Source organism: Mustela putorius, unplaced genomic scaffold (genome assembly GCF_011764305.1).
Source record: "Mustela putorius furo isolate JIRA1106 unplaced genomic scaffold, ASM1176430v1.1 tig00000117_pilon_pilon_pilon, whole genome shotgun sequence".
Lineage (NCBI taxonomy): Eukaryota > Metazoa > Chordata > Mammalia > Carnivora > Mustelidae > Mustela > Mustela putorius.
Window position 1 is genome coordinate 221,613 of NW_025421286.1, and position 18,541 is coordinate 240,153.

Here is an 18,541-nt window from a genome sequence, read left to right on the forward strand (position 1 = left end):
TCTTATGACACAGTATGAGGTCGGAGATCTGGCCATCTGCTCCCCCACAGTAGGGAGGTTAGGTCATCCCAGAGATGAGTCACTGAGTCCACCTTTCCCCACCGGGTGAGTCTTCTCGGTCTTCGTGGGTGGGGCAGGGCCATAGGAATCCCCCAACCCTGGCCTAAAACTGTCACCCTCAGAAACCCGAAGAAGGGGAGCTGCGAAGACCAAGGCTCTGATTAGCACCTGATTCACCGAGGCAGTCAAGGAGGGTGGTGACTACTGGTAACAGGTCTCCCCAGTCGCCCCAGGGGAAAAGGTCTGCGGGAGTTTTGGTGACCCTGATGGGGGGTGGTTTGCTAGGCAACGTACTGAGGCCAGGTTGGGGAGGCGCCTGCGCGGCCACCAGGCCCCGCCCCCGCCCGTAAGTCTTCTCCAACAGATCATCGCAGCTGCTCCCGGCGCTCGCGCTGCGCGTGCGCTTTGGGATCAGGCTCTGGCAGCCGGGAAGCTGTGGGCTGCGCAGGGCGGGGCGAGCGGTCGCTGCGCCCGGGAGCTTGACTACAAGTCCCAGGGAGCCGCGGGGGAGGGTTGATTGGGCGCTCACGGGGCGTGCAGTGCCAAAGCGAGACCATTTCCCGGCAAGAGCGCCAGTTCTCTGCTTTGCTCGGCCGGGAAGTCCGGGGCGGACAAGCGGAAAGCTCTCCCATCCAGGCCAGCTACCTGGAGCAAGCCGAGTGGCCTGGATGTCCCTGATTGTTGTTGTTGTTGTTTATACTGCGAGCACGAAATTACTCCCCAGGGCCTCCTCCCCCGCCCGCTCCACCTGCTCCTCCCTCCTGTTGTAACATGCCATTAGTGAGCCTGCGACCTCATTTCCAAGGGTGCTAGAGTTCGCATTCAGCCACCATGGGGAATGGGATGAACAAGGTAATGTGTCTTTCTTTTATTTGTGCTGGTTTTGCTTCCACTTTTCAGGCTTCCCCCAGGCTTGTGTTTGCAGGGCAAGGAGAGCCCTCAACGGGTGCCCCCTCTTCGCGAAGGAGGGGCAGCGCGCCTGGCTTGGTGCTTGTGATGTCAATGTCTTTGGGGTGCCCCCCCTCCCGCCACGGGCGTCCTGAGGGCTTCCGGGTAAGCAGTCCCCCGCGCCTACCCTGCCAGCCGGTGTGCTTTGCAACTGAGAAAAAGCGTTGACACTTGTTCTGCGGAGACCTCAGCTGAGCTCAGAGGGATTGTGGTTTCTTTTTCTCTCCTCCCCTCCTCCCAAACTCAGCTTTTGAAGCGTCACCACCCACATTATTAGTAAACTGGAGTAGATAAGTGTCTTATATTATTTAATTTCCTCTTTTTTTTTTTTTTTTTTTTTCTTCGTGTGGTCAGAGAAGTTGGCAGAGACCTAAGTCCTGAGGTGTTACCTGGCAAGGGTGGGGGTTGTTGAGAACACAGATTCAGAGCTAATTTATCCTGGATTATATGGCTTCTGTAACAAGGGCAACCTGTTGGCTGGCTGCTTGTGCTGATTTTTCCTTATATAAAATCCATGTTACTGTCTTCTTTTTGTCTCTGTTCTGGCCCCCACTGTTGGCTCTTCAGTTTCTCTAGAACCCCCTTCCTAAATTGTGAGATAGCCTGTGTCCTTTCTGACAGTGGAAGATACAAGAATTAGCTCTTGCAGTTTAGAGCTGCCTGGGATGTGCCTTCATGTCCACCAGGGGTTAAGGATTTTGTGATATGGTACTGTTGGTTTAAATGAGATACAAAACTTTAAAAGCCCTCAGCAAAGGCAAGTACCTCTCCACAGGTCTTTAAGTGGTCCTGGATCAGAGCTTAGTTTCTGGCCTAGAGCTTGCCTGTCCCCATTCTAATTCGCTCACATACATCCATATAGAATCAGTTTTCATATTTGGTGGATATAACCATGTGACTAGTTGGCTGGTGGATATAACCATGTGACTGGCTGGCTGGCTTGCTTGCTTTCTTCCTTCCTTTCCTCCCTGTTCTTTCTTTTCTTTTCTCTTTCATCTCTGCACTAGGGTAGGCAGTAGTTTGGATCTTTCAGCTAGAGTGTGAAGTGCAGTAGGGAGTGTTAGAAGTTAAGGTTGGGAAGAAAGTGCATTCCACAGGTAATCCTGGGTACCCAATTAACTTCTTCACCTGCCCACATCATGTTTTTTGTGTTCTGCAGACCCAGTTTATGGAAGAACTGTGTGATTTGGGCCTGCATATCTGAGACTTTATGGTAACCAGAATTGTATTCCTTGTGTGGGGCTTTTTCTTGGGGTGGGGTGGGCAGTGACCAAGATTGGAAACACATTATTTCTCTTGGATAAATACTTGCATTCTGTCCCCATTAAAACTGAAATCCAGGGAGAAGGGGGTGGGATTATGGACATTGGGGAGGGTATGTGCTTTGGTGAGTGCTGTGAAGTGTGTAAACCTGGTGATTCACAGACCTGTACCCCTGGGGATAAAAATATATGTTTATAAAAAATAAAAAATTAAAAAAAAAAAAAAACTGAAATCCATCAGCACCATGAACCTTCTGCTTGTTCTTCTACAGAACAATAAAGGTGCTTGTAGTCATACCTTGGTTTTCCTTTGTTTTTTTTCTTTCTTTGGTTTTTTTTTTTTTACTTGTTCATTCTGCGCTGCTTTTGGCATTTAATTTGTAGTATTTTTATATTATAATTCAAATAACATACTTAAGGATATGAATGATTGATTAAGTTTCAAAATTAAGGCTTTTCAGCAAAAGTCATTCATATTCATATCGTGATTTTTACCTTTCAAAGAAAGTAATGAATTTCTTGCTGCTATTATCATAATCATCTTATATTGTAAATAGAGCCACTATATCTAATGCAGAGATGCAGAAACAGAATAGGTTTAGAGAGGTGATTAATTTAACAAATATTTATTGTGTCCCTACTATTAGCCAGCTGCTGTGCTAGTTGAAAGGGCTGAGGGTAAATGACACAGTCTTGAGGTTGAACCAACTGAAGTATTTGCTTCCCACTGTGACAAGCTAGGTTTCCTTTGAAATCGAGGGACAGCTAGATTTTCACCAGGCAGGATGCCTTTTGAAGGACACAGAAAGAAGAAGCCGTCAGCCTGGGCTGCTGGGTTCCAGATGAAGTGCACCAACCCTGGCAGTCAATGGGAGGTTAAGTTATTGGATCCAGAGGGTCCTCACATCCTGCCTAGAATGGTAATGCTTCCTTCAGCCCAAAATTAGATCATTGACTCAGGTTGATCAAGATAAAAACATGACATAGAGGGAGTGCCTGGGTGCCTTAGTTAATTGTCAGCTCAGGCCTGGATCTCAGGATCCTGGGATAGAGTCCTGCATGGAGCTTCCTGCTTAGTGGGGCGTCTGCTTTTTCCTCTCAATCTCAGTCTCTCTCTCTCTGGCAAATAAATAAATAAAATCCTTTAAAAAATGCACATGGAGAAGGATTTGGGGCAGATTTCTCTAGAGAGATTAGATTTTTGTTTCTCATGGGGTATTATAATACTTAAGACTAATAAGATGACAACGAGGATAGGAGTTTCCGTGATAAGCCCTCACCCAAAAGAGTAGCAGGTTCAGAGCCTTGAGAGAACTTTGAGTCAACTGGGAGTTTTCAGAGACTCCACAGAAACACGACATTTGCATGCAACAGGATGTTTAGTTTAAATCTCATCCCACTAGAGACATTTACTAAGTTGATCTTTAGCAGCATAATGAGGCACTCTGCATTATGTCTATGAGCCAGACCACCTGGCTTTGAGTCCAGGCTCTGCACTTAACCAGCTGGGTGACTTTGGGCAGGTCACTTAACCTCTGTGCACCTCATTTGTAAAATGGGAATGAAAATAACAGCACCGACTTCATGGGGTTATGGTGAAGATCAGATGAGTTACTCTGTGTGTTGAAGTCTCAAAATAGGGCCTAACACACCATAAACTCATTAATGATTACATTTTTGGCCAATTCAGAGGGTCTACTTGGGAATTGCACAAAAAGTAATCAAAGATTATTTTAGTTGCCTGCCTTTCTCTCCTCTCTATGAATGTCAATCATGAAGGAAAAGAGAAGGTGGCTTTTTCTATTTTGCAATTAATTTAGAACTCTGGGGAGCTTTTTCGGGTTACTTTTCAAAGTCTTTAGAATTCATTTGGGATGAACTGCCATCCTAGCACAAAGGAAAGATTTCCACTCTCTTCACAATCAAGAGGAACTAAGTTTCAAACCTAGCATTAGGAACTCAGTCATGTTATTTAATTTCTCTGAGGGTCCATTTCCCAATCTGCACAAAGGGTAAGAAACACTGACTTACCATGGTTATAGTGAGGCTTAGATTTTATAAGCTATAGACACATGATATGAGGCTTAAAAAATAATAGATTACAACTGCTGTTTTCTCTTTTTCTACTTCCTCATCATCTTTGATAGGCTAGAACACAGAAGCCTCTTTCCTCTGGCCTTACGTTGCCTATGTAACAAGCTGTGTCTGCCTCACTGAGGTAGACCTGACGTCTTGCCACACAGGAGACTGTAATGTATGGTGAGAACGTCCTCCATGAGGACGTGAAATGTACGTAAAAACTGCTATACTTTAAGCAGTCAGAAGAAAAATCTGTTGTTTAGTTCCTAAATTTTCTTTTGCTAAGGATGACCAGCTTCTGTGAGATGGGAAAGAAATCTTGTCCCAATAACCTTATGACACAGATATTGCAAATCATGCTTTTCGTTCCAAGGGCATTGTATGTTTTTATTTGTAAATGGTCTTAGAAAAGCATTTCTATGGTTAGCATTGATTCTGCAAATCAACTTGCTTTTACAGATGGGGAAAATATGAAGCCTAGTTTAAGACATACATGAACAAATTCTAGCTAAGGCTTTTAATTTCTAGATTCTAGCAATGTACTTTGCCATTATTCCTGTAACTTTGAGCAGTTTCTTCTGATCTCAGCTTAAACATTTTTACTCCAGCAGATCCTTGACCTAGTTTGAATGCCACCTAAAATCGCACTCATCATCTACTTACCCCACTCTCCTCAAGTTGTCTGTCTTAACCCACAGGAACCTCTACACCTCCCCATGTCTCTCTTCCTTTTCTCTTTTCCCTACACACACACAGACACACACACATATACATGCAACCTGTGTTGTGCAAAACAGTAGCCATTAGTCACAGGGCTATTGAGTAACTAAAATGTGGCTAATTGCAAGTGAGATGTGATTTAAGTATAAAATACACACCAGACTTGGAAGAGTTGGTACAAAAACTTTTAAACCATTCTATGAATAATTCTGTATGTTGATTGCAGAAATATGTTTATATTTGTATATTATAAATATTTTAAATATATTTCACTTAAATAAAATATATTAAAATTGACTTCATCTGTTTCTTTTTACTTTTTATGTGGCTACTAGAAAATTTTAAATTATATATATATGGCTTACATTATATATCCATTGGGCCACCACCGTCCCATGAGAAGTCCAGTGCAGTGAAAGCAAGAGGGGCCAGGGTTATCACAAAGCCTGATTTGGGGTGCCTTTAACACTCTGCTGCTTTATGCATGTGATCTGGAACAAGTCACTTAATGTCCCTGAGCTTCAGTTTCTTTACCTCTTTCAACTCATAGAAACGATGGTTAGCTTATCTAGTGTCATTTGCTCAAAAATGAATATGATGATACTTCCCAAATTCTTGAGAGAAGCAAATGAGAATTTTTTAAAAGACATTCTTGCAACCTGGGAAGTGCAAATGTGCACTGCTATTAGTGTGAGTTAATTTGTCCCATTAATGATTATAGTAATGATACTAGTTAAGGATAGCTCTGTTCTCCTTAGGAAGATAGGGCAGTAGAGTGGAGAAAGTTTAGTTCAAGAGGAAAAGATCAAAGATATAAATATGCCTCTCCTATGAGGGTTCCTCAACCTCTGCACTATTAACATTTTGGGCTGGATCAGTCTTTTTTTTTTAAATTAACATATTATTTATTTCAGGTATATAGGTCTGTGATTCATCAGTTTTACACAATTCACACCACTCACCATAGTACATACCCTCCCAAATGTCCATCATCTAGCCACCCCATCCCTCCCACACCTTGGGCTGGGTCAGTCTTTGTTGTGGGGGTTGTCTTTTGCATTGTAGGAGGTTTAGTAACATTCCAGGCCTCTCCTCACTAGGTACCAGTTGCACTCTTCCCCCATTGTGACAACCAAAAATAATATCTCCAGGAATTCAAAGGTATAAGCCAGAGGGCAGAATTGTCCCCCATTGAGAGCCATTGGCCTAGGCTTCTCCCTTCAGAGGAGAAGGTCTGGGTAATCTAGAACTGGATCATTATCAAAAGATGAATAGGATTATATGTTTATAAAAAATTTTTTTAAAAAAAAAAAATGAAAGAGGAAGGCAAAAAAAAAAAAAAAAAAAGGAAGGCCTTAAAGGTTGAGAAGCTCTGTTTTCATATGGTGAGGGGCTAGAAGGTTAGATCTCTTTGTGCTGTTACCATGTGACAGCACCTTACTTGGCCACCTTCATTATTTATTCATTTGTCCATCCACCTAGTCATCAGATTATACTGTTGAGCACCTGCTATTGTCAAAGCACTGTGCTAGAGCCTATACTGGGAAATGAATGTGAAAGACAGGAAGACCCTGTCACCCAGCTCCAGGCAGCTTACAGAGGAGTCCTTCTGTGGGAGATAAGCACACCATGTCCACAGCAGTGTAGACAGACTGCTGTATGCTGGTACTGTCTCCTGTCCCCTATACTACCTTCTGGATATTTTCTCTTTTCAAAATTAGAGTTTTATTTTATGTTGAAGGAGCAAATGCTTAAGGCTTTATTCTAAGTGCATACAAAATTATTCTCAGATTCTTTTTCCTTTCTTTCTTTCTTTCTTTTTTTTTTTTAAGAGCACAAGCAGAAGGTAGGGGGTAGAGGGAAAGGGACAGAATCTTAAGCAGCCTCTGTGCTGAGTGCAGAGAGCAACCAGTGACCCTGAGATCACGACCTCAGGTGAAATAAAGAGTTGGATGCTCAACTGACTGAGCCACCCAGGTGCTCCAAGAGTATTCTCAGATTTATCCTTTTGCAAATGCAAACTGGTTAAACCCATGGCCAAATGGCATTAAGAAAGTCTGTGACCTTTAACCCTTCACAGAATCCACCAAAGTTCTCCCCCTCATTCCTGGCTTTGAAACCCAGAAAGATCTTTCTGACCTAGGAAGAATTAAGATTATCCCACTCCCAACAGCCTTGTCCTGTGGCCTGATTTTATCTGAATTTTATCTCTTAAATCTGTTTGGGTGGTGGTCTTAGATTGCATGGTATCTTGAAGCACTAAGAGAAATGTTTAAGAAATAAACTCAAAATATTTATTGCCCTTAGAAGCAGTATTGTTTTGTTCATAAGTACTTTTTTGTGGTGAAGGATTTGATTTTATGCACTTCTGTATAGACAGTGTTAGTATAGTGTGGGTGTGAAGGATATTGATCAAGAGGAGCCATTAAACATGGAGAATCTTTAGCATGGTGTCAAAGAATTTCTGCAGGAGTCTGCCTTCATTTCCTATCTCTACACAGTCTTTTATCAGAAAACAAGAATCTTTTTTTGACTAGCAGAGTGCTAGAGAGCATCTTTCATTGCCTTTTATTATCTCTTTATGTGCTGGATTCTGTGGCAGGCTCTTGAGATAGAGCAGGGAAGACAATAGACAAACCCCCTGCTTCAAGGTCAATCAAAAAAGTAGGCAAATATAATTTTAAGTACTGATGAATATGATGAAGAAAATAACAAGGGGTTGTGATGGAGGGTGTCAGGAAATTTAATGGTCATGAGAGACTTCCTTAGGAGCTGTCATCTTATGGGAGACTTAAAGGACAAGGTACCACCCAGGTGAACAACGAAGGAAGAACCATCTTCTACAGAGGGAATAAAAATTATTTCTGAGGCCCAAAGACAATTAGGACCAATCTGGTGGTGGTTATCCTAGAGTCATAGAACATTCTCAAACATATCCAAAATGCATATACAAACTTCTTTCTTTGATCTTTGCTTTTCTTTCCTCCCAGGTGGCAATGATTTCACTTTCCTTGTGTTCTTGCTTCTGGCTTAAGTTCAGAATTCATGAATTGACTGGCTATTCATCCACTTTGTCCCAGATGAACACTCTGATCTTCCATGGTCTCTATAAGCTATCTTTCTGCTGGAAAATTATTTCATTTCATTTTCTCTTTCTCTGTACTTAAGGATTACCAGCAACAATCATGCCAGGGAAGTGGATAGGTCAAAATTGGGAGAGGTCAAATTTTTTGTTTCAAGTTTAAATTATGAAGCTGACTAGAGTAGAAGTTTAAATATTCATGGGGTTTCTATTCTTCTTGAAAACAAAAAAATGTAATTTCGCACTGTGCCAGTGGTTAGTCTTCCTTTCTCTTATTTTGTAATTCTGTATGGAAGAAACTACAGAAAGTGGAATTGAGCCACTCACTTTCTGTTTCTGGCCCTCGAAACACTAGTTTACTCTTGTGGTCTTGAAAATGGAGTTTAAGGTTTACTGACATAGCTCTGTCTTCTTTTTGCATATGTGGAATTTAAGAAATAAAACAGATGAATTTGGGGGAGGGGCAGAAAAGAGACAAACCAGAGAACAAACTGAAGGTTGCTGGAGGGGAGGAGAGTGGGGCTTGGGTTAGATGGTTGATGGAGAATAAGGATGAGCACCAAGTGTTGTATATAAGTGATAAATCACTGAATTCTACACCTAAAACTAATATTACACTGTATGTTAAATAACTGGAGTTTAGATAAAGACTTGGAAAAGAAAAAAGAAAAAAATTTTAGGGACATCTCAGTCGGTTAAGCCTCTGCCTCTGGCTTGGGACCTGATCCCAAGGTCCTGGGATGGCTTGCTCAGTGGGGAGCCTGCTTCTCCCTCTGCCTGCTCTGCCTGTTGATCCCCCTGCTTATGCTCTTTCTCTCTCCCTCTCCCTCTCCCAAAGGAATAAATAAATAAATCTTTTTAAAAAATAAATTTTAAATGCATACAAAATGTGCATCTTAACTGATTTTTAGTAAGTTGGCTCTTTGATTTTGGTAAGATTAAGCCTCACTCTTTGCCATCACTCTGACCTGGCCTCCTTTTGGGATGCTGCTCTCATCCAGCACTGGTCCCCGTGCTGCTGCTGTGACCATCACTGACCCCTATGGAGATCTGTCCAGGGCAGAACAGGGACAAGGTTTGATTTCTTAGGCTTTACTCATTATTGTTTTTCATGTCTCCTTTCCTTGCTTTACTTCCTCCTACCTTATTTACATTCTCTTTTTGTTCATCTATTCACTGAAGAAACATTTACTTGAGTAACTAGGAATCAAGGGAGAACCATCCAAGTTTAGAGAGAACATACAATACATCATATCTGATGCAAGCAGCAGATAGAAGTCATAAACTTGATGTCCATGGGCTATAGTCAGCGTGCAGATGTGTTTTGTCTATCAAAATATTTAAGGTTTTGTGGGGTTTTTTTTATGTAGTTGATAGCAGTTGAAAATTGGGCTGTTGCCCTTAAAACCTGGATGCTAGAATTGGGGGTCTCGCCCTGCATCTTTGAATGGTTACTTCAGCTCTAGGAAAGTTTAAGGAAAGAACTAGGCATGGGGCTGAGGTTGCAGGCATAGCAACCTCAGTACCTGAAGGTCTCAATTGCTGAGGTACCTGATTTAGTTTCTATGGTGACAGCTACTTAGAATCCTAAGAAGGTTTTAATCTGAAGAGTTACATAGTTAGTTTTGCACTTGGAGTCTGGTTGAGGATTCCTTTGAAGGGATCTATCCAAAGGTAGAGAGATCTTTAGGAGGCTGTTACAAGTCAGAGGGGAGGTACTAAGAAACTGAACAAAGATACTGCACCGAAGTTTCAAGAGGAGCAGACAAATTGGGGAGCTATTGAGGAGTGGTGAAGTGCTTAATGAGGTTGCATAAAGGCAGGGGGAGGAATCTCCTGTTGGAGTGATCTCTGACTCTTTTGGGGAGTGCCAGTGGGGCTGCTGCTTACAAGGTGGGTAGGACTTTGCTAGTCTGTGACTTGCCTGAAGGTCTGTACAGCTCATTTGCATTTATGCATTTTTACTGGGTTGAAAGGCCTATACCAGGGTCAGTGTTTGTAAGCAACAAAGTCCAAATGTGGCTGCTTTGGGTACAATAGGTAGGATGCTCGACCCAGCAATCGCACTACTGGGTATTTACCGTAAAGATACAAATGTAGTGATCTGAAGGGGCACGTGCACCCAAATGTGTATAGCAGCAATGTCCACAATAGCCAAACTATGGGAAGAACCTAGATGTCCATCAACAGATGAATCAATAAAGGAGATGTGGTATACATATTCAATGGAATATTATGCAGCCATCAAAAGAAATGAAAGCTTGCCATTTGCAATGATGTGGATGGAACTAGAAGGTATTATGCTGAGTGAAATAAGTCAGTCAGAGAAAGACAAAATTATCATATGATCTCTCTTATATGAGGAATTTGAGAGGCAGGGTGGGAGGCTTGGGGGGTAGGGAAGGAAAATATGAAACAAGATAGGTTCAGGAGGGAGACAAACCATAAGAGACTCTTAATCTCACAAAACAATCTGAAGGTTGCTGGAGAAAGGAGGGGTAGGGAGACGAAGGTTGGGTTATGGACATTGGGGAGGATATGTGCTATGGTGAGTGCTGTGAAATGTTTAAGCCTGACAATTCACAGACCTGTACCCCTGGGGCTAATAATACAATGTATGTTAATAAAAATAATTATTATTAAAAAATATGTTAGCCATAAAAAAACACAAAACAATAGGTAGGATGGCCAGGAAGTTGGGAGAACTAGATTAAGGCTAACTTGCCAGAAGCAGATCCTAGATCTGTTCTGGTGAGAGCATTTCTGGGGCTGCTCCAAGATAGTGCTGATGCGATTTTGGGTTCTAGATGTGCTACCAGCCCTACTGCCCCTGTTGGGGGAGAAAATATCATGGGTTATCTCTGGATTCTGATCTGGAGCAGCTGTTGCACATTTGTCACATTTCCATGTCACAGCAGCAAAGGCAAATGCAAGCAGTCAGTCATCTGGTATTGGCAGCTTCTGTAGTAAGAGCTGGGCTCTGCTTCCTACCAAGACTCTAAATTGCGGGGAAATTCCTCAGACATAGGAAAGGGCTTCAGAGGCTAGAAAACCAGTGAAATAATTGTCTATTATAGGGTTTATAATTTTTTAGTATAGCCAAGGGGGATGAGGGACCCCAAATAGTGGGGATGACTTCTCTGTTTAAAGAGAATATTGAGAGCAAAGAAGTGTGATATTGCGAAGTAAGACGAGTAAAGGTATTGGGAAACTGGAGGTTACTTGGTTTGGCTGCAAATTGGAGAGAAATGGGGGAAATCCTTAAGGGGTAAGTTGGAGCCATCATGTGGAAGCCAAATTGAAATTTTCAGTTGAATTTCAGTTTTGGCTTTCATTTTCTTTGGAAAGGGTTTGCTACTAAACATTATCTAGAAAATGACCCAGTGAGAATATGACCTTACAAAATTAATTTGATGGGACAGAGAAGCTAGTTCAGTGGATACTGCTCTAGCCCATGTATGAGCTCATGCTCTGACTGTGGGAAAGCAGCCAGGACTGTGCTAGGACTTTGTAACTCACGGATCAGAGAGAGGCACGAGGGAGTATGGAGGAGAGTGCTATGGTGGGAATGGGGTCCAGATTTTCATTTTAGGGGACTGGGAGAAGGTGACATCATCAGGAGACTTGAGGAATTGATAATGGGAATGGAAAGATAATGTTATGTTTTAGATAGCAGTGCAGGGAGTAGAAACCTGGCTGGAGTTGGCCTCTAAAGGATGGATTTAGTAATCATAAAACCATGGCTCTAGAGCAGCGGGGCACAGAGGTGATCTAATCTCATGTCCTTGCTTTATTTTATTTAAAAAATAATATGAAGTGTATTAGTTTATTTTGGTAGAGAAAACAGTAGAAGTACAAAAAAGAAAAGCAAAACTGGGCCATAATCTTTTCCCTAAATAACCCCTCTTGACTTAAAAAGGAAAAAAGTAAATTGAAGTAAAGCTTGCAAACAATTAGAACATCAAAACCATATAGAAAAGTTCAAAGATAAAGACAGAAATGGCCCTTATTGGACCCTCCCCAACAGCCCCCAGTGTTCCCCTTATGGAGGTAATATGATAATGAAGACATTGACTGCATACACAACTTTACCTTTCCTCTATTTTTATCATGACATTTCCAAGATATATTAAATAAAAATATATGAAAATATCTTCTGATTCCATACAAATTTTTGGATTATATGCTCCAGCTCTTTGAAGAATACCGGTGGACATTTGATCGGAATGGCATTAAAAGTATAGATTGCTCTAGGCAGTATAGACATTTTAACAATGTTTATTCTTCCAGTCCAGGAGCATGAAATGGTCTTCCATCTTTTTGTGTTTCTTCAATTTCTTTCATGGATGTTCTGTAGTTCCTTGAAGACAGATCCTTCACCTCTTTGGTTAGGTTTATTCCCAAGTATCTTATGGTTCTTGGTGCTATAGTAAATGGAATCGATTCTCTAATTTCCCTTTCTGTATTTTCATTGTTAGTGTATAAGAAAGCCACTGATTTATGTACGTTGACTTTGTATCCTGCCACGTTGCTGAATTGCTGTATGAGTTCTAGTAGTTTGGGGGTGGAGTCTTTTGGGTTTTCCATATAAAGAATCATGTCATCTGCGAAGAGAGAGAGTTTGACTTCTTCATTGCCAATTTGGATACCTTTTATTTCTCTTTGTTTTGATTGCTGTTGCTAGGACTTCTAATACTATGTTGAACAAGAGTGGTGAGAGTGGGCATCCTTGTCGTGTTCCTGATCTCAATGGGAAGGCTGCAAGCTTTTTCCCATTGAGGATGATATTTGCTGTGGGTTTTTCATAGATAGATTTTATGAAGTTCAGGAATGTTCCCTCTATCCCTATACTTTGAAGCATTTTAATCAGGAACGGATGCTGGATTTTGTCAAATGCTTTTTTCTGCATCAATTGAGAGGACCACGTGGTTCTTCTCTCCTCTCATATTAATTTGTTCTATCACATTGATTGATTTGCGAATGTTGAACCATCCTTGATGCCCAGGGGTGAATCCCACCTTGTCATGGTGGATGATCTTTTTAATGTACTGTTGGATCCTGTTTGCTAGGATCTTGTTGAGAATCTTAGCATCCATATTCACCAGTGATATTGGTCTGAAATTCTCCTTTTTGGTAGGGTCTTTGCCTGGTTTGGGGATCAGGGTAATGCTGTTTTTGAAACAGTTTCGGGAGAATAGGTGTTATTTCTTCTTTGAAAGTTTGGTAGAATTCCCCAGGGAATCCGTCAGGTCCTGGGCTCTTGTTTTTTAGGAGGTTTTTGATCACTGCTTCAATCTTGTTACTAGATATCGGTCTATTCAGGTTGTCAATTTCTTCCTGGTTCAGTTTTGGGAATTTATAGTTTTCCAGGAATGCATCCATTTCATCTAGGTTGCTTAGCTTATTGGCATGTAACTGTTGATAATAACTTCTGATGATTGTTTCTACTTCCTTGGTGTTAGTTGTGATCTCTCCCTTTTCATTCATAATTTTAGGAATTTGGGCTTTCTCTCTTTTCTTTTGGATTAGTGTGGCCAATGGTTTATCGATTTTATTGATTCTTTCAAAAAACCAGCTTCTAGTTTATTGATACGTTCTACTGTATCTCTGGTTTCTGCCTCCTTGATCTCAGCTCTAATCTTGATGATTTCCCTTCCTATGTGTGGAGTTGGTTTGATTTGTTGTTGATTCTCCAGTTCATTAAGGTGTATAGACAGCTGCTGTGTTCTGGGTTTTTCAGTTTTTTTGAGAGAGGCTTGGATGGCTATGTATTTCCCCCTTAGGACTGCCTTTGCTGTATCCCATAGGTTTTGGACTGAAGTGTCTTCATTCTCATTGGTTTCCATGAATTGTTTCAGTTCTTCTTTCATCTCCTGGTTTATTCAAGCATTCTTAAGCAAGGTGGTCTTTAGCTTCCAGGTGTTTGAGTTCCTTCTGAACTTTTCCTTGTGATTGAGCTCCAGTCTCAAAGCATTGTGATCTGAGAATATGCAGGGAATAATCTCGGTCTTTTGGTATCAGTTGAGTCGTGATTTGTGACCCAGTATGTGGTCTATTCTTGAGAAGGTTCCATGTGCACTTGAGAAGAATGAGTATTCTGTTGTTTTAGGGTGGAATGTTCTGTATATATCTATGAGGTCCATCTGGTCCAATGCTCTTGTTTCTTTATTGATTTTCTGCTTCGATGATTTGTCTATTTCTGAGAGAGGTGTGTTAAAGATCTCCTACTATTAATGTAATCATATCAATATAACTCTTTATCTTGATTAACAGTTTTCTTATGTAATTGGCTGCTCCCATATTGGGGGCATAGATATTTACAATTGTTAGATCATCTTGGTGGATAGTCCCTTTAAAAATAAAACTGGGGGCATCACGCTACCTGATTTCAAGCTTTACTACAAAGGTGTGCTCACCAAGACAGCATGGTACTGGCATAAAAAGAGACACATAGACCAGTGGAACAGAGTAGAGAGCCCAGATATGTACCCTCAACTCTATGGGCAAATAATCTTCGACAAAACAGGAAAAAATGTACAGTGGAAAAAAGACAGTCTCTTCAATAAATGGTGCTGGGAAAACTGGACAGCTATATGTAGAAGAATGAAACTCAACCATTCTCTTACACCGTACACAAAGATAAATTCAAAATGGATAAAAGACCTCAGCGTGAGATAGGAATCCATTAGAATCCTAGAGGAGAACATAGGCAGTAACCTCTTCAATATCAGCCACCGCAACTTCTTTCAAGATATGTCTCCCAAGGCAAAGGAAACAAAAGTGAAAATAAACTTTTGGGACTTCATCAAAATCAAAAGCTTCTGCACAGCAAAGGAAACAGTCAAGAAAACAAAGAGGCCACCCACGGAATGGGAGAAGATATTTGCAAATGATAGTACAGACAAAAGGTTGATATCCAGGATCTATAAAGAACTCCTCAAACTCAACACACACAAAACAGACAATCATATCAAAAAATGGGCAGAAGATATGAACGGACACTTCAGTGAAGACATACAAATGGCTATCAGACACATGAAAAGATGTTCATCATCACTAGCCATGAGGGAGATTCAAATTAAAACCACATTGAGGTATCACCTTACACCAGTTAGAATGGCCAAAATTAGCAATACAGGAAACAACATGTGTTGGAGGGGATGTGGAGAAAGGGGAACCCTCTTACACTGTTGGTGGGGATGCAAGTTGGTGCAGCCTTTTTGGAGAACAGTGTGGAGATTCCTCAAGAAATTAAAAATAGAACTTCCCTATGACCCTGCCATTGCACTACTGGGTATTTACCCCCAAAGATACAGATGTCATGAAAAGAAGGTCCATCTGTACCCCAATGTTTATAGCAGCAATGACCACGGTCGCCAAACTGTGGAGAGAACTAAGATGCCCTTCAGCGGACGACTGGATAAGGAAGATGTGGTCCATATACACTATGGAGTATTATGCCTCCATCAGAAAGGATGAATACCCAACTTTTGTACCAACATGGACGGGACCGGAAGAGATTACGCTGAGTGAAATAAGTCAAGCAGAGAGAGTCAGTTATCATATGGTTTCACTTATTTGTGGAGCATAACAAATAGCTTGGAGGAAAAGGGGTGTTAGAGAGGAGAAGGGAGTTGGGGTAAATTGGAATGGGAGGTGAACCATGACACACTATGGACTCTGAAAAACAATCTGAGAGGTTTTAAGTGGGAGGGGGGTAGGAGGTTGGGTTACTAGGTGGTAGGTATAATAGAGGGCACAGATTGCATGGAGTACTGGGTGTAGTACAAAAATAATGAATACTGTTATGCTGAAAATAAATAAAAAATAAATTTAAAAAAATGTTACTTAAAGAAATCATAAAAAAAAATCTTTCTAATGGCCCCACATGTCTTAATCATCTTAGTGGTACTTTATCTAGAGCCCTGAAGGCCTTCTATGGTTGCCTGTGGCTGCTGAATACAGCCTGGTCCACAGCCTGGTCCTGTTCTTCTCTGCTGTGTCTCTGCCTCCCTCATGCTCTCTTCTGGTAGAGATTAGCTGCCTTTCTCTGCACTGGTGGTTTCCATTGCTCCCCTGCCTGTTCCTCCCTCTCTCCTGACCCACTGCTCTTGAACTGCATGTCCCCTAAGTGTTCCTTCCTCCTGAAAATCCTTGGAGATCCCAGAGTGGACAGGTCACCTCCTCCTTCCCTAGGCAAGAAGCTCCACAAGGGAAGTAGTATGCCTCTGGCAGGGCCCTATCTCTCCCCATCACACCTGTATCCTGAGTGTCCAGCATGAAGTCCACATGTGAGAATCAGTAAACCATTCATCTACTATTGTACATTCTGTGGATTTGGGACAAATATACATGCTCATGTTATGGTTCATTATAACTGTCAGTTTTATGAATCTAAAGCTATTTGTGGTCAATGTTATAAAGGAAAAAATTATTCTTACTAAAAATGGCAAGGAAGCCTTTATTTGAGGCTAGTGCAATAGGTAGAGATACTCTGGCAAGTGAGAGAATTCGACTCAATACAGTAGGAGAAAGTGGGGACTTATAGCCAACAGGCAAGGTGAGGCAAAGATGGAATATTATTGAAAAGAATTTGATTAAATATCAAGGCTAGAGGAAGATGAGCTTGATTGGATATCAAGATTGGGAGGATTCTTGATAAACTGGCTTAGCAGGATTCTTTGCTAAAATTGGCAGGTCCCCTTTGCTAAAATTGGCAGGGTGAGGCCTAGTCAAGAAGAAGGCTCAAAGGAGCCTGACTAAAGTTTGGTTAAGGAAGAAGTTGCTGTTACTGTCAGCTAAGAGAGCTATGTGATGACTATGCCCTTTAGTATATAATGTCGCCTCCTAATAAAGACAGGAGAGACCCTGGAGAATGGGAGATTACCCATGAAAAAGCATAGTCTATGCAGCCAAGAGCTGCCAGAGAATATTAGTTTGATCCATCTCCAAGATGGCCTTGTATTGTTTTTTAATTTTAAAACAGGAACAATACAGTATTTATTCCACCCTTCCTCACAGAAGGATCTCAAAGACTGATTCTATTTCAAGGAAGACCTGTCAAATGTTTTTGCTCCTTGGCAGTGGATGCTGGTGTTTTCCTCTGAGATACTGTTCCACATGTTCCTAGTTACAGAGCTAAACCAGTTTGCCTCGGTGCTATGACTTCAGTTATGGGATATAACTGACTTCTCAGTCACATGGGGCACTCCAAAGTAATTTTGCCTCCCTGAGTATTCCGTGAGTCAGGGTGATCACACACATCCATGACCTGGCTCACTTCTGGGCCTTGCCTGTTTTCTAAGAGGACAGTTGACCCTTGAACAACACAGGTTTGAACTACGCAGCAGGTCCGCTTACTCAAGGACTTTTTTACAATACCCTAAATATATTTCCTTTTCCTTGTTATTTTCTTAACAACATTTACTTTCCTTTAGCTTATATTATTGTAAGAATATAGTATGTAATACATATAATATGCAAAATGTGCATTAATAGGCTGTTTATTGCTAAGACTCCCAGTCAACAGTAGGTGATTAGTAGTTAAGTTTTTGGGAAGTCAGAAGTTATTCATGGATTCTCAGCTTATGTGGGGAGTTGATGTCCCACCCCTCATTGTTCAAGGGTCAACTGTAATTATTAACAGAGTCTCTTTTCCTTCTCACAAGTGTCCCCTTTTGGTCACTATATTCTGTTGTCCCACGGCTTGGCAACCTTCCCAACCCAGCACAGAAACTAGCCCTAGACCTAGTATTACTGAGCTCCATCAGACTGCCTGGACAGTGCCACAGTGCATTCCCCCATGGTGACTTGCACAGATGCCATTAATTTTTAGCACAGAAGCTGTTTGTCAGGAAGATGCTCTAAGAAATCTGCACACGTGAAAAATGTTACAACATGCTGCTTTCAGCTTTCTTGGTGGAAGTGAATAAAAAATAGGGAGTGTGAAGCAGACGAAGCTGAGTGGGGATGTGGGATGGTAGTGCTGACAGGTGAGTGTCACCAGGGCACCGGAGGTCTGCAGTGGCAGTATGCTCTATGCACTTGGAAATCATGTCAGGTGATATAACTTCCAAAGCAGTGTCTGTATTTGAATTTAAGACCTGTCATACAAATTAGTGGCGGGACAAGAATTAGCTTTGTATTTTGCAAAGGGGGGGGCATTGCTTGTGAAAAACCCAGCGCCTTGTTCTTGTCTCAGATCTAACTAAATCATTCTATTGGGAGCTGGGGCTAGGGCTTGTTCAGAAATCTGATTTTTTTTTTAAGATTTTATTTATTTATTTGACAGAGAGAGAGAGAGAGAGAGAGAGATTACAAGTAGGCAGAGCAGCAGGAGAGAGAGAGAGGGAGGCAGGCTCCCTGCTGAGCAGAGAGCCCAATGTGGGAC

General features: G+C 41.6%; 1 protein-coding gene across 4 annotated transcripts in view; it reads left to right on the top strand.

Annotated features, from left to right (window-relative positions):
* Positions 1 to 515: 515 nt before the first annotated feature.
* The window catches only part of DUSP22 (dual specificity phosphatase 22), a 68,683-nt gene continuing 50,657 nt past the window's right edge, over positions 516 to 18,541 (top strand). The window contains exons 1-2 of one of the 4 annotated variants that reach the window (XM_045089540.1): positions 517 to 912; positions 2,168 to 2,221. In XM_045089540.1, the coding sequence (XP_044945475.1) occupies positions 2,219 to 2,221 (3 nt within the window). In that variant the 5' untranslated portion in view covers positions 517 to 912; positions 2,168 to 2,218. Of the gene's footprint in view, positions 913 to 2,167; positions 2,222 to 18,541 lie in introns of all 4 variants that reach the window. The other 3 variants (XM_045089553.1, XM_045089546.1, XM_045089539.1) reach the window with 3 other exon arrangements.